Consider the following 13,999-nt stretch of genomic DNA (forward strand, 5'->3'; position numbering starts at 1 on the left):
AGTGCTTCAGTCTCACTGCTGTTGTAAAAGAGAGTGCTGGGGAAATGTTCCGGAGGGGGGAGCAGATCATGGATGACTCGGATGCTTCGTCACTTCTTTCCTTCCAAAAGCCCTCAGCAGGGACAGGTTTCCTTCTTTTTTCTTTAAAGATGCCTTCAAAGCTTCCAGGATGCTGCCCCTGAATGAAACTAATGGTCTTTGCTGCGAGACATGTTGTTTTGTGGATTTACAGGCTTCCAGGCTGTAGTCAGAAAGGAAACCTTTCTTGATGACCTATTCAATCTTTGGTGTTTAGAATCCAATCCAGTCAGTAACCATCATGCCAAGTTTAATTTAAACTGCTGGCTCACTTCTAAGCCACGGGCTGTACATGTGCTTCTAACCCCCTTAAAACATTAAATGATCCAGTAAGCCATTTCTTAAGTGTGAGAGTTTAACAGATTGGGGTTCATTTAAGATATGTAGACATCCTGAGAAGTTTTAGCCATCTTGAATCAAAATGTAGCCTTACTGAAACCTGACTTCAATTTTATTATAGCTGGCATTTAAAAAATTAGAAGGTATATTGAAGGGATGCTTATCACCTTGAATTTTTTTTATAAACAAATATGAAGCTGCTTTATTAAGATACATCATCAATTCAGAAAAAATTAGATCCCCACAAATAAAACAACTAATTTCACAGATGACAGTATTAATCATGAAAAATAATAAAAATAAAACATTATGAATTACTATGAAGCATATTCAACAGTTACAGAAAAGAGAGGAATAGTATTTTCCTAAAACTGGAAATACTGGAATGATCTCAGAGTGTTTATAACATAAACTTCATTTAAAGAGAAGCACACAGTTAAAATGTTAAATTAAAAATAAATGAAAAGGAAACAAACTGGAAAAAAAAGTTTAATGGCTCTTTTAAAGGGTAGAATGGCCAATAAGGTAGTAGGAAATGGGCGATCAGAATTCAAGGGAGGGTTCATGATATCACCTTGAATTTTACTAGCAGATTCCAAGAGCTAGTTCTTTCTGCAGTAAGACAGACATAAGTCACATTGTTATATTGCAAAACACTGACAATAACTCACACTGTGGTTTACTGTCAAGAAACCCAAACAAAAAGAAAAAATGTCCTTCCTCACCAAAACTTATTGCTTTCCTTTCAACCTGGAATTATTTTTGCAGTCTAATGTGATGGTACTTTGCTTCCTAACCTAATTGTGACAGTTTGAAATATTTGGTCACAAATCAGCTTCCCAGAGAAGATCAGATTATAATGAACTGTCATGACTTTCCCTGAAGGAAACCTCACTTAAAATAACAGGACAGAAACATATTCTGACTCACAGTTTTCTGATTATCAGTTGGATTTCTCTCCCTGTCCTCTTTAGCTGCCACTTCAAGGTATATTTAGTTGCAAATGGGAAACACTTAGACTTAGGTATAATATTGCAAGACTTTTCAATGCCATTTGACCCTTCACTTCTTTAAATGAAATACTTTACAAAGCAGAGAGCTGCTTACACGAAAATGTCCTCAAGTCAATTTGTGATGTCAATCCTGAAGAGTGATTTTAAGCTTGATGTCATTAGGATAACCCCACGTTCATCTAGAGTCTTCTGGCTACACTACACACACACTCCATCTTATGCAAGAAGGGAAACAGAGCTAAGTAGCAGCTCTGGGACATTTTAGAAGCTCTGATCGTATGAGGAAAGTCCTGCTAAATAGAGCAGCTTTGGCACTTTTCAATTAAATGCTTGATAAATGAATTTGTCTGGGATTATGCTCATTTCTTTAATAACACCCACAAAACTGGAAAGTGAGTTGGTTTTATGAAGTGGAAAAATTAAAAACATATTGCAAATGGCCTCCAGAAGAAAACACTTCACACTTTCAATCATTTGCTTCAATTACACCAAGGTTGCCAGTTCTTTTTTTTTTTTTTTTGCGGTACGCGGGCCTCTCACTGCTGTGGCCTCTCCCATTGCGGAGCACAGGCTCGGGACGCGCAGGCTCAGCGGCCATGGCTCACGGGCCCAGCCGCTCTGCGGCATGTGGGATCTTCCCGGACCGGGGCAGGAACCCGTGTCCCCTGCATCGGCAGGCGGACTCTCAACCACTGCGCCACCAGGGAAGCCCCCAGGTTGCCAGTTCTTAATGGCACTCTGGGGGAAGTCACTATGCTGGCAAACACACCCAGGGCTCGTATGCATTGCATCTTCCTGCCCTGAGCACAGAAGAGAAATAGCACGAGCTCTTGTGGAACCGTAGAACTGTGGAATTGATTTCTGGCTCTTGGTCTAAGCTCCTAATCTTCTCTCTCTTTTATTTTTTCTTTGTTATTTTTATTTATTTATTTTTGGTTGTGCTGGGTCTTCGTTGCTACGTGGGCCTTCTCCAGTTGCAGTGAGGGGGGGCCATCCCTCACTGTGGCGCGTGGGCCTCTCATTGAGGTGGCCTCTCCCGTTGCGGAGCACAGGCTCCAGGTGAGCGGGCTTCAGCAGCTATGGCACGTGGGCTCAGTAGTCGTGGCTCATGGGCTCCAGATGCGCAGGCTCAGTAGTTGTGGTGCACGGGCTTAGCTGCTCCGCAGCATGTGGGATCTTCCTGGACCAGGGCTCGAACCCGTGTCCCCTGCATTGGCAGGCAAATTCTTAACCACTGCGCCACCAGGGAAGCCCCCTAATCTTCTCTTTCTTCTGAGACATTAAGTCAGGCAGCTATGGTCAATGGGCCTTTCTTTCCAGAGGATAAGTTAACTTGAATGTTCAGGCATAAAGGAAATTAGAGACGTGTGACAGGGAGACGCCATCAGTAGACTTTACATACCTTAAATAGACTGGGCACCCGATGCATGGTTGAGATACATTAGTCCATCTAGAAGTTCGCAGACTTTCTCAGAGGTCCTCACTGGAGGTTCTATGGCTGCAGGCTCTCATTAGGCAAAGTCCCATTTTGCCTTCCCAGTTGCTATTATCTAGCTTTAGAATAATGTGTCTCCTTGTTTGCTTTCCAAGTTTCCCCCCTTTTGGTTTTGGCTGTTTCAACCTGCAGCAGCTCATTATTACACTAGATGGAGTGTCGGCAAAGAAATGGCAATGTTCTGTTGTACTTGTGTTCCTTCGTTTAATGAAATGCTTAATTGAAAGTATTTTGTGTCACATGGGCTTTCTATGTTGTTATTTCCTTGACTAGATGAAGCAGGGATGAGGTGTATACTCTGATCTTCTCCAAGAAGGAAGACTGAGGAATGTTAGGGATGGACAGACATTTTATTCATTGAAAAGTATACTCTCCAGAACCTTTAGAAATGCCTCATACCTAAAAGCAGAGCCCTTGATTCAAGAATTACCCTGGAGAAGGGCTTTTAATCCCCAATCAATCAACCAACCATTCCACATTGATACCTATTGGTAGGAGCTTCCAGGGCATTTTCATTGTCACTGAAAAGGGGGAAGGGGGCCAGGGAAAAGGGTCACTTAGTACTCATGTACCTTTTCTTTAAGATTTTCCAACATTTTTTCCACCTGTAACTTGTCATCTTTGATTTTTTCAAGTTCAGCTTCTTTCCGTTTGTATTCCTCTTGGACTTTGAGTAGATGCTACAAGAAAGACCAAAGACAATCAAGTCTTAAGAAGCCACACTTCACTTAAAAACACTGGCTGAAGTTAGATATTAGGCAGGCCTGCCTCACTTTCCCCCAGTACACACAACCATTTCTCCATGCAAAGATACTAAAGGGAAAATCAAGATACTTTTCACTTGAAGTTATTTTATCTGGCTCTTATGAATCTTTTGGATTTGTTCATATTTTAGAAAGAGTCTGAGAAACTAATTGATCTAATCACTTAACTTTCCTATTCCAGCCAGATGTAAGGGTAGGGTGCAGTTAATACTATGTGGACAATATCTTGATTTTGGCATAGAACTGAACTTAATGTGTAAAGCATTCTTGCAAGTAGCCATTTTCCAAGCCAAGTTCAATTTCTGTGAGAAAAGTAGTAAAGAAAGAATCCAAATTTCACAAATGTTAGTTCCCTTATCAGTAGGCAAGGAACTGGATTCATCATTAATGATTACTACAAATACTATGTATTTAGCATCTAACATGTGCCAAGTATTGGGCAAAGGGTTTCATATGCATGATCTCATTTAAGCCTCACAATAAAACTATGATACATAAGCCTGAAGGTTAGAGAGGCTTAATGGTTTGCCTAAGACTATTCAGATAGTCAGTGCCAGAGCTGGGATTTAAACCCAGGTTGAGTCAACCCCACAGCCCATGCTCTTAACCATCATATTAGACTATACATCTATCGGGGATAAGATGGGAGAAATTTTACCATTGTTTACAAGGCTATTGTCCAATAAAAAGTAATCAAAATGAGTAAAATTAATTTTTCAGGAGGTAGAGACCTAATTGTCTCACCGAAGTTTTTGAAGGGATGGAATGAAAAAAAAGTTCATTAGTTTTAAATTGAACCACTCCATTCTTATGTGGAGTGGTTTCAAATCAAGGTAAGAGGGGAAAACAAGAAAATGTTTTCAAAGTTTTGCTTTTCAGAGGCTTGCAAAAGACCATTGGGAGGGCTAAAAGACACAGTACGATGTACATGGTTGAAATTCTTTGAAGTCCAGCTGAGGAGATGTATTTTTTGGTGGAAAGATATTTGATGTAATTAAACTAGATCCCTGATCTAATTAAACTCCACGGTGACAGTAAAAGGAAGGTAAGCATTACTTCACACATTTTGTTAATAGGAAAGGTGAAATATTAATGTGATATTGCTTGTCACATAGGAAGACAATGATAGCAGAAGTAATAGGAACATGGGGCTCTTAGTGCCAGAAGAGACTCCCTGTTCACAATTTGTGATTTCTAAACATCAATAAGCTTTGCCCTAGATAATTCCAAGGCACACAATTAAAAAATTATTGGACAGTTTAAGTTGTGAGGAAAATGGCTGGTAGTCTGGCAAGACAGAAGAGGATAGTACCCTTACTCAGAAGTACTACTCCTTTACTATAATGGAAACAGATGTTGATATCTTTTAAATAGTAGTCTTGCTGTGGTGGTTACATAAAACTTCTAGATATTGACCATCTGCTACACAATGTTGTATTTGAATGCATTTACAGTTGGATGCACTTATTTACTTTACTTTTTATACTTGGGATAACGTGCTGGTAAACTCATTCACATAAATGACTGAAAACAAAACAAAACAAAAGCACATTGGTATTATGTGCCCAAAAGCACTGATACTTAAAAACCCATAACACCCCTCCTTCCAACCAAATCAAGGGTAGGATTCTTGCCATTTCTTCTAAAAGACTGTATTATTTAGCATTGTATCAACTAGATACTTATTCACCAGCACTGTTGCATATCTAAGTAATTAAGGTTCTTCATAATGACCTTGAGACCCTGTCCAAATCCCAAAGTACATTCTGTAGCATAAAGAAAAGATTAGGTTATGCTCAGTGTAGTTTTATTGTTAAGTATTTTTTACTGAATGCACATTCTTTGAAAACTGGTGATCCATTGCTATCTCTGCATTTGCCAGAATATTTCATGAACTATAATACATAATCCCTTCCTCAGCCATGCCAGAGAACACAATACCAAGAAAATAAGAAGTTTGCTATTCTATTTGCTTGCAGGGGCCCTTTTACAAGTGAGGAGCTGATTACTATCCTTCCAAAAAGCTCAGAGGACCAAAATGTCTTTACCTGTTGCATTCCTTGCAGGGCTTGCTGCAGGAGTTTCAGCTGCTGTTCCTTGTTTGGGTCATCTTCTCTGTGGGCTTTGCCTTGTTCTTGCTTTAGCAGTTCCACCTCATTCCGGTAGGCATCAAGCTGCCAACGGAGGCTGTCATTTTCTTCTTTCAGAGCTTCTGCCTGTGATACTAAGGCTAAACAATCAATACAAAGGAGTAAAAACCATATATCCAGATTCCGTTGTGGTTCACCTTAGTACCATGAAAACTTGGTGTTTTAAACTGACGTGTATAAAAAGCCTCTCAATGAGAAACTTTAGATCTGAGTTGGCCATGGTAGCAAGAGATGGACACAAAAGCACAAAGACTCGTTTTTGTAAATGAACACCGAATTCCAACACACAAAAGTCCTCATTGTGTTTCAAATTCTTCACCTCAAACATCACTAAAATATTTCTAGGTAACATCAGTTACTTTTACTTGAAATGCTGCAAATAATAAGAGCCTGTAATAATAAAATAGAAGGCTAATTGTCTTGAACTGATGACTGTCCACACAATAATTTGGCTGACAGTTATTTTTTAAAAGTGCAGCCTTAACTGATCCTATAGAGGAAAGGTAAATGTAAAAATTAAGACACAAGACTTCCTGGGGAATTCCCTGGTGGTCCAGTGCTTAGGGCTCTGCGCTTTCACTGCTGAGGGCCCGGGTTCGATCCCTGGTTGGGGAACTAAGATCCCACAAGCCGTGCAGTGAGGCCAAAAGAAAAAAAACTTCCAGTTTATGGTCTAGCATGTAAGGAGCTTAGAAGTCACCACTCCATCCTAACAACAAGTAAAAAGCTGAACAAACTGAAAAAAACCAACAATTCTTCTTAGATACAATAGAGAAGTGAAGTAAGAGGGCAAACTCATACACCCAAAATTGGAGAGACAAACAGGTGAATACAGAGAATCACAACTTACCAGACCAGAAACCCATGAGCAGATATCGCCACAGGAAACAGTGCCAAGGTAGGAAAACCTAAACTGTACTTGGCAATTTGCTGTAGGCTCAGTGTAAATAAGTCTGAGAGTTAAAAACTCCAGGGAGACCCAGTCATAGCTAGGTCCCTACACTTTTGTGAGTTTTATCTCCAGGGGCTCCACCTGGTCCTCAGAGTGAACACTGGAGAAAAATTCCTATGTGCTTCCAGCAGGGGAGGGGAAAAAGAAACCCTCTTGAGATATGCCAGAGCATCATGTTCTTCTTTAAAAGGGCTGCCTTCATAAGAAATGATTTTACCATAGCCTAACATACTGGGGTAGTACCAGAGCCTAACCAACCCAGGGAACCAACCAGCTCCAGACCCCTCTAGCCATTCTGTCCCACCTAAAGGGGGAGAAGAAACTGAGAAACACTTGTGAAGTTCAAAGTCCAGAGGTATAGGCTCACTAAAAGACTGAGACCTAATCATAGGACTATAAAATGATTCTCCTCCCACCACATCTTACCACAATACCACAAAAGTCCTATTTAACAGAGTTCCTTTCACCTAGTACATCATGTCCAGATTTCAACAAAAAATTACAAGGCATACTAAAAAACATAGTTTGAAGAGACTGAACAAGGATCAGAACCAGAGTCAGATATGGCAGAAATGTTGGAGTTATCAGACAGGGAATTTAAAACAACTATTATTGGGAATTTGCTGGTGGTCCAGTGGTTAGGACTATGTGCTTTCACTGCTGAGGGCCCAGTTTCAGTCCCTGGTTGGGGAACTAAAATTCCCACAAGCTGCATGGCACAGCCAAAAAAAAAAAAAAAACACAACTATTATTAATATGCTACAGGCTTTAATAGAGAAAGTAGACAACATAGAAGAACAGATGGATATTGTATGCAGAGAGATGGAAATTCAAAGAAAGAATCAAATAGAAATGCTAGAGATCAAAGACTCTAACAGAAATGAAAAATCCCCTTGATGGACTTATTAGTAGATTGGGCATGGCTGGGGAAAGAATTTCTGAGCTTGAGGATATGACAATAGAAACCTCCTAAACTGAAAAGCAAAAAGAAAAAAAAATTACCCCCCCAAGAACAGAAAATGCAAGAATTGTGAGACAATTACAAAGATGTAATGTATACATAATGAGAATATCAGAAGGAGAAAAAAGAGAGAAACAGAAACAATATGTAAAATAATAATGACTGAGAACATGTCTGAATTAATGTTAGACACCAAACCACAGACGCAGGAATCTCAGAGAGCATCAAGCAGGATAAATGCCAAAACATATTCAAATTTCAGAAAATCAAAGAGAAAGAAACAATATTGAAAGAAGCCAGAGGAAAAAAACACCTTACCTATAGAGAAGCAAAGATAAGAATTACATGCTACTTCTCCTCAGAAATCATGCAAGCAAGAATAGAATAGAGAGAATAGTCAAAGTGTTAAGAGAAAAAAAAATCCACCAACTTAGAATTCTGTACCTTGTGAAATTATCCTTCAAAAGTGAAGGAGAAATACTTTCTCAAAGAAGAATTGAGGGAATTTGTTGCTATTAGGCCTGCCTTGCAAGAAATGTTAAAAGAAGTTCCTGGGCTTCCCTGGTGGCGCAGTGGTTGAGAGTCCGCCTGCCGATGCAGGGGACACGGGTTCGTGCCCCGGTCTGGGAGGATCCCACATGCCGCGGAGCGGCTGGGCCCGTGAGCCATGGCCGCTGAGCCTGCGCGTCCGGAGCCTGTCCTCCGCAACGGGAGAGGCCACAACAGTGAGAGGCCCGCGTAACGCATTAAAAAAAAAAAAAAAAAAAAAAAAAGAAGTTCCTAAGACAGAGGAAAAATGACATAAGTCAGAAACTTGGATCTACATAAAGAAAGGAAGAACATTAAAGAAGGAAAAAGTGATGGCAAAATAAAAACTTTAATTTTTCTTATTCTTGAGCTAACAGATAATAGTTTGTTCAAAATAATACTGACAATGTGTTCAATTATGTATGCTTGTGTGTGTGTGTGTATGTGTGTGCGCGTGCGTGCGCTTATGTATAAGTGAAATTAATGACAGCAATGATATAAGGAATGGGAGGAAGGAATTGGGATTATGTTATCATAAGGTATTTGCACTACCCACAAACTGGTATAGTGTTATTTGAAAGTGGACTTGGATTAGTCATAAATGTAAATTGCAAATTCTAAGGCAAACACTAAAAAAGTAAAAAAAAAAAGAAGTATAAGCAATATGCTAACAAAGAAGAGAAAGTAGAATCATATAAAATGCTCAATTAAAACCACAAAGGGCTGGGAAAGTGTAGAAGACAAAAGGAAGAACAAAGAACAAGAGCAATAAATAGGAAACAGTAACAAATATAGTGGATATTAATCCAACTACATCAATAATCATTTTAAACATCAGTGGTCTAAATACAATTAAAATTCAGAGATTGTCAGAGTGATAAAAAAACAAGAAACAACTATAGTGGTATCTTTAAGAAACACACTTTAAATATAAACATACATATAGATTAAAAGTAAAGGAATGGAGAAAGATACTATGCTAACACTAATCAAAAAAAAGTAAAAGTAGCTATATTAATTTTAGACAGAGCTGACTTCAGACCAAGGAAAGTTATCAGGGCTAAAGAGGGGCATTACATAGTGATAAAGGGGTTAGTACTACAAGAAGACATAACAAACAATGTGTATGAGCCTAATAATAGTGTGTCAGAATAAGTGAAGCAAAATCTGGTAGAACTGCAAGGAAAAAATAGATGAATCCACTATTATAGAGACTTCATACCTCTCTATCAAAAGTGGAACAATCCAGTAGGAAGAATATCAGTAATGACACAGTTGAACTCAACAGCACCATAAATTAACTGGATACAGTTGACATGTATAGACTGTTTCATTTAACAAAGGCAGATTACACATTCTTCTCAAGCACACATGCAACATGCACCAAGATAGATCACATTCTGCATCATAAAACACATCTGAACACATTAAAAGAATAGAAATCACAGTAGGTATGCTATCAGACCACAATGAAATTAAACTAGAAATCAATAACAGAAAGATAGATGGAAAATTCCAAAATACTTGGAGATCAAACAACACACATCTAAAAGGCACGAGTCAAAGAAGAAATCTCAAGAGAAATTTAAAAATATTTGAAATAAATGGAAATAAAAACACAACTCTCAAAATTTGTGAGATGCAGTGAAAGCCATGCTTAGAGGGAAATGTATAGCATTGAATACATAGATTAGAAAAGACCTAAAAAGAAGAAAGATCTAAAATCAATTATCTGAGCTTCCACCTTAGGAACCTAGAAAAAGAAGAGCAAATTAAATCTAAAGTAAGCAGAAGAAAAGATATCATAAAAATAGATCAGAAATCAATTAAATAGAAAATAGGAACTCAACAGAAAATTTATGAAACCAAAAGCTGGTTCTTTCAGTAAAATTGATAAACCTCTAGCCAGTTTAACTAAGAAAAAAATAAAGAAGACACAAACTACTAATGTCCAAAATGAAAGAGAGGATATCACTATAGATCCTATGGACATTAAAAGGATAATAAAGGAATATTATGAACAACTTTATGTCCAACATTTGATAACCTAGATGAAGTGGGCCAACTCCTTGAAATACACAATCTGTTAAAACACACACAAGAAGTAAACATGGGAAGGAAATCTAAAAAGTATATGTATATGTATGGCTGATTCACTTTTCTGTACAGCAGAAACTGACATGGCAGTGTAAAGCAACTATACTCTAATATAAAAAAGAAGTAGACAGGGCTTCCCTGGTGGCGCAGTGGTTGAGAGTCTGCCTGCCGATGCAGGGGACACGGATTCGTGCCCCCGTCTGGGAAGATCCCACATGCCGCGGAGCAGCTGGGCCCGTGAGCCGTGGCCGCTGAGCCTGTGCATCCGGAGAGGGGCCACAACAGTGAGAAGCCCACGTACCGCAAAAAAAAAAAAAAAAAAAAAGCATACAACTTGAATAGGCCTGTATCTCTTAATGAAATTGAATCAATAATTAGTAATTCTCTAAAACAGAAAGTACTAGGCCCACATAAGTTTACTACTGAATTCTTTTAAACATTTAAGGAAGGAATAATACAAAATTTCTACAATCTCTTCCAGATGATAGAAACAGAGGGAATACTTCCTAACTCATTCTATGAAGTCAGCATTCCCCTGATACCAAAACCATACAAAGACATTACAAGAAAAGAAAGCACAGACTGATAACTCTCATGAACACAGATGCAAAAATCCTCAACAAAATATTAGTAAATCAAATCCAAGAATGTATTAAAAAGAAATACACCACAATCAAGTGGAATTTATCCCAGGTATGCAAGGGTGGTTCAACATTCGAAAATCAATTAATGCTATCCATTACATTTAACAAGTTAAAGAGGTTAAAGTCACATGAAAGTATCAATAGATGCAGAAAAGGTATTTGACAAAATCCAACACCTATTCATGATAAAAAAAATCTCAGTAAACTAGGAAGAGAGAACTTCCTCAACTTGATAATGAACATCTACAAAAAACTTATAGCTAACATCATACTTCGTGGTGAGAAACTTGAATCTCTCCCATTAAGAACAAGGCAAGGATGTCCCCTCTTACCACTGTTTTTTCAACATTGTACTGGAAGTCCTAGTTAATGCAATCAGACGAGAAAAGGAAATAAGATGTACATACAATCGGAAGGAAAAAATAAAATTGCCTTTGTTTGCAGAGGACATGGTCATCTATGGAGAAAATCTGAAAGAACTGATAGAAAAACTCCTGGAACTAATAAGCACTTATAACAAGGTTGCAGGATATATAAAAAAGTTAATATACAAAAGTCAGTTGCTTTGCTATATACCAAAAATGAATAAGTGGAATTTGAAATTCAAAACATACTACCATTTATATTAACACAACAAAAATGAAATACTTAGGTATAGATGTAACAAAATACATATGAGATCTATATGAGGAAAACTACAAAACTCTGATGAACGAAATCAAAGAACTAAATAAATGGAGAGATTAATGTTTATGGATAGGATGACTTTATATTGTCAAGATATCGGTTATTTCCAACCTAATTTCTGGGTTCAGTGCAATCCCAATCAAAATCCAAGCAACATAGTAATCAAGACAGTATGTTACTGGCACAAAAACAGAAATATGGATCAATGGAACAGGATAGAAAGCCCAGAGATAAACCCATGCACATATGGTCACCTTATTTCTGATGAAGTTGGCAAGAATATACAATGGAGAAAAGACAGCCTCTTCAGTAAGTGGTGCTGGGAAAACTGGACCACTACATGTAAAAGAATGAAATTAGAACACTCCCTAATACCATACACAAAAATAAACTCAAAATGCATTAAAGACCTACATGTAAGGCCAGACATTATAAAACTCTTAGAGGAAAACATAGGCAGAACACTCTATGACATAAATCACAGCAAGATCCTTTTTGACCCACCTCCTGGAGAAATGGAAATAAAAACAAACATAAACAAATGGGACCTAATGAAACTTCAAAGCTTTTGCACAGCAAAGGAAACCATAAACAAGATGAAAACACAACCTTCAGAATGGGAGAAAATATTTGCAAATGAAGCAACTGACCAAGGATTAATCTCCAAAATTTACAAGCAGCTCATGCAGCTCAATATCAAAAAAACCAAACAACCCAATGCAAAAATGGGCAGAAGACCTAAATAGACATTTCTTCAAAGAAGATATACAGATTGCCAACAAACACATGAAAGGATGCTCAACATCACTAATCATTAGAGAAATGCAAATCAAAACTACAATAAGGTATCACCTCACACCAGTCAGAATGGCCATCATCAAAATATCTACAAACAATAAATGCCTAGATGGTGTGGAGAAAAGGGAACCCTCTTGCACTGTTGGTGGAAATGTAAATTGATACAGCCACTATGGAGAACAATATGGAGGTTCCTTAAAAACCTAAAAATAGAACTACCATATGACCCAGCAATCCCACTACTGGGCATATACTTTGAGAAAACCATAATTCAAAAATAGTAATGTACCACAATGTTCATTGCAGCTCTATTTACAATAGCCAGGACATAGAAGCGACCTAAGTGTGCATCAACAGATGAATGGATAAAGAAGATGTGGCACATATATACAATGGAATACTACCCAGGCATAAAAAGAAACGAAATTGGGTTATTTGTAGTGAGGTGGATGGAACTAGAGTCTGTCATACAGAGTGAAGTAAGTCAGAAAGAGAAAAACAAATACCGTATGCTAACACATATATATGGAATCTAAAAAAAAAAAAAAAGGTTCTGAAGAACCTAGGGGCAGGACAGGAATAAAGACGGAGACGCAGAGAATGGACTTGAGGACACGGGGAGGGGGAAGGGTAAACTGGGACGAAGTGAGACAGTGGCATGGACATATATACACTACCAAACGTAAAATAGCTAGTGGGAAGCAGCCGCATAGCACAGAGAGATCAGTTCGGTGCTCTGTGACCACCTAGAGGTGTGGGATAGGGAGGGTCAGAGGGAGATGCAAGAGGGAGGAGATATGGGGATATATGTATATGTATAGCTGATTCACTTTGTTATAAAGGAGAAACTAACACACCATTGTAAAGCAATTATACTCCCATAAAGATGTTAAAAAAAATCCAAACACGTTATTTTGTGGATGTTGACAAACTGATTCTAAAGTTTATAAAGAGGGAAAAGACCCAGAATGGCCAACTCAATATTGAAAGAGAAGAATAAAGTTGGAGGACAGTTGCTACCTGACTTCAAGACTTAACAGAAAGCTGTAGTAACTAAGACAGTGTGGTGTTGGTGAAAGAATAGACAAATAGATCAATGGAATAGATTAGATAGCTCAGAAATAGACCCCCATAAATAGAGTCAACTGATCTTTGACAAAGGAGCAAAGGCAATACAATGGAGAAAAGATAGACTCTTTTAACAAATGTGCTGGAACAACGGGACATCACAAAGATTAACTCAAAATGGATCACAGACCCAAATGAAAAATGCAAAACTATAAACCTCCTAGAAGATAACATAAGAGAAAATGTAGGTGACCTTGAGTATGGTGATGACTTTTTAGACACACCACCAAAGGTATGACCCATGAAAGAAATAATTGATAACCTGGACTTAATTAAAATAGAAACTTCTCTGTGAAAGACAATGTCAAGAAGACAAGCCACAAACTGAGAGAAAGTATTTGCAAAGGACACATCTGATAAAGGAC

The 13,999-nt window shown here is 38.1% G+C and overlaps 1 protein-coding gene across 8 annotated transcripts in view; it reads right to left on the bottom strand.

Annotated features, from left to right (window-relative positions):
- The window catches only part of ENOX2 (ecto-NOX disulfide-thiol exchanger 2), a 289,504-nt gene that overhangs the window by 8,928 nt on the left and 266,577 nt on the right, over window positions 1–13,999 (bottom strand). For 7 of the 8 annotated variants that reach the window (XM_032620439.1, XM_032620436.1, XM_032620441.1 and 4 more), the window contains 2 exons: window positions 5,738–5,919; window positions 3,498–3,605 (listed from right to left, as the gene is read on the bottom strand). In XM_032620439.1, coding sequence (XP_032476330.1) covers window positions 3,498–3,605; window positions 5,738–5,919 — 290 coding nt within the window. The remainder of the gene's footprint in view (window positions 1–3,497; window positions 3,606–5,737; window positions 5,920–13,999) is intronic. The other variant, XM_032620438.1, reaches the window with a different exon arrangement.

Source organism: Phocoena sinus, chromosome X (assembly GCF_008692025.1).
Source record: "Phocoena sinus isolate mPhoSin1 chromosome X, mPhoSin1.pri, whole genome shotgun sequence".
Taxonomy (NCBI): domain Eukaryota; kingdom Metazoa; phylum Chordata; class Mammalia; order Artiodactyla; family Phocoenidae; genus Phocoena; species Phocoena sinus.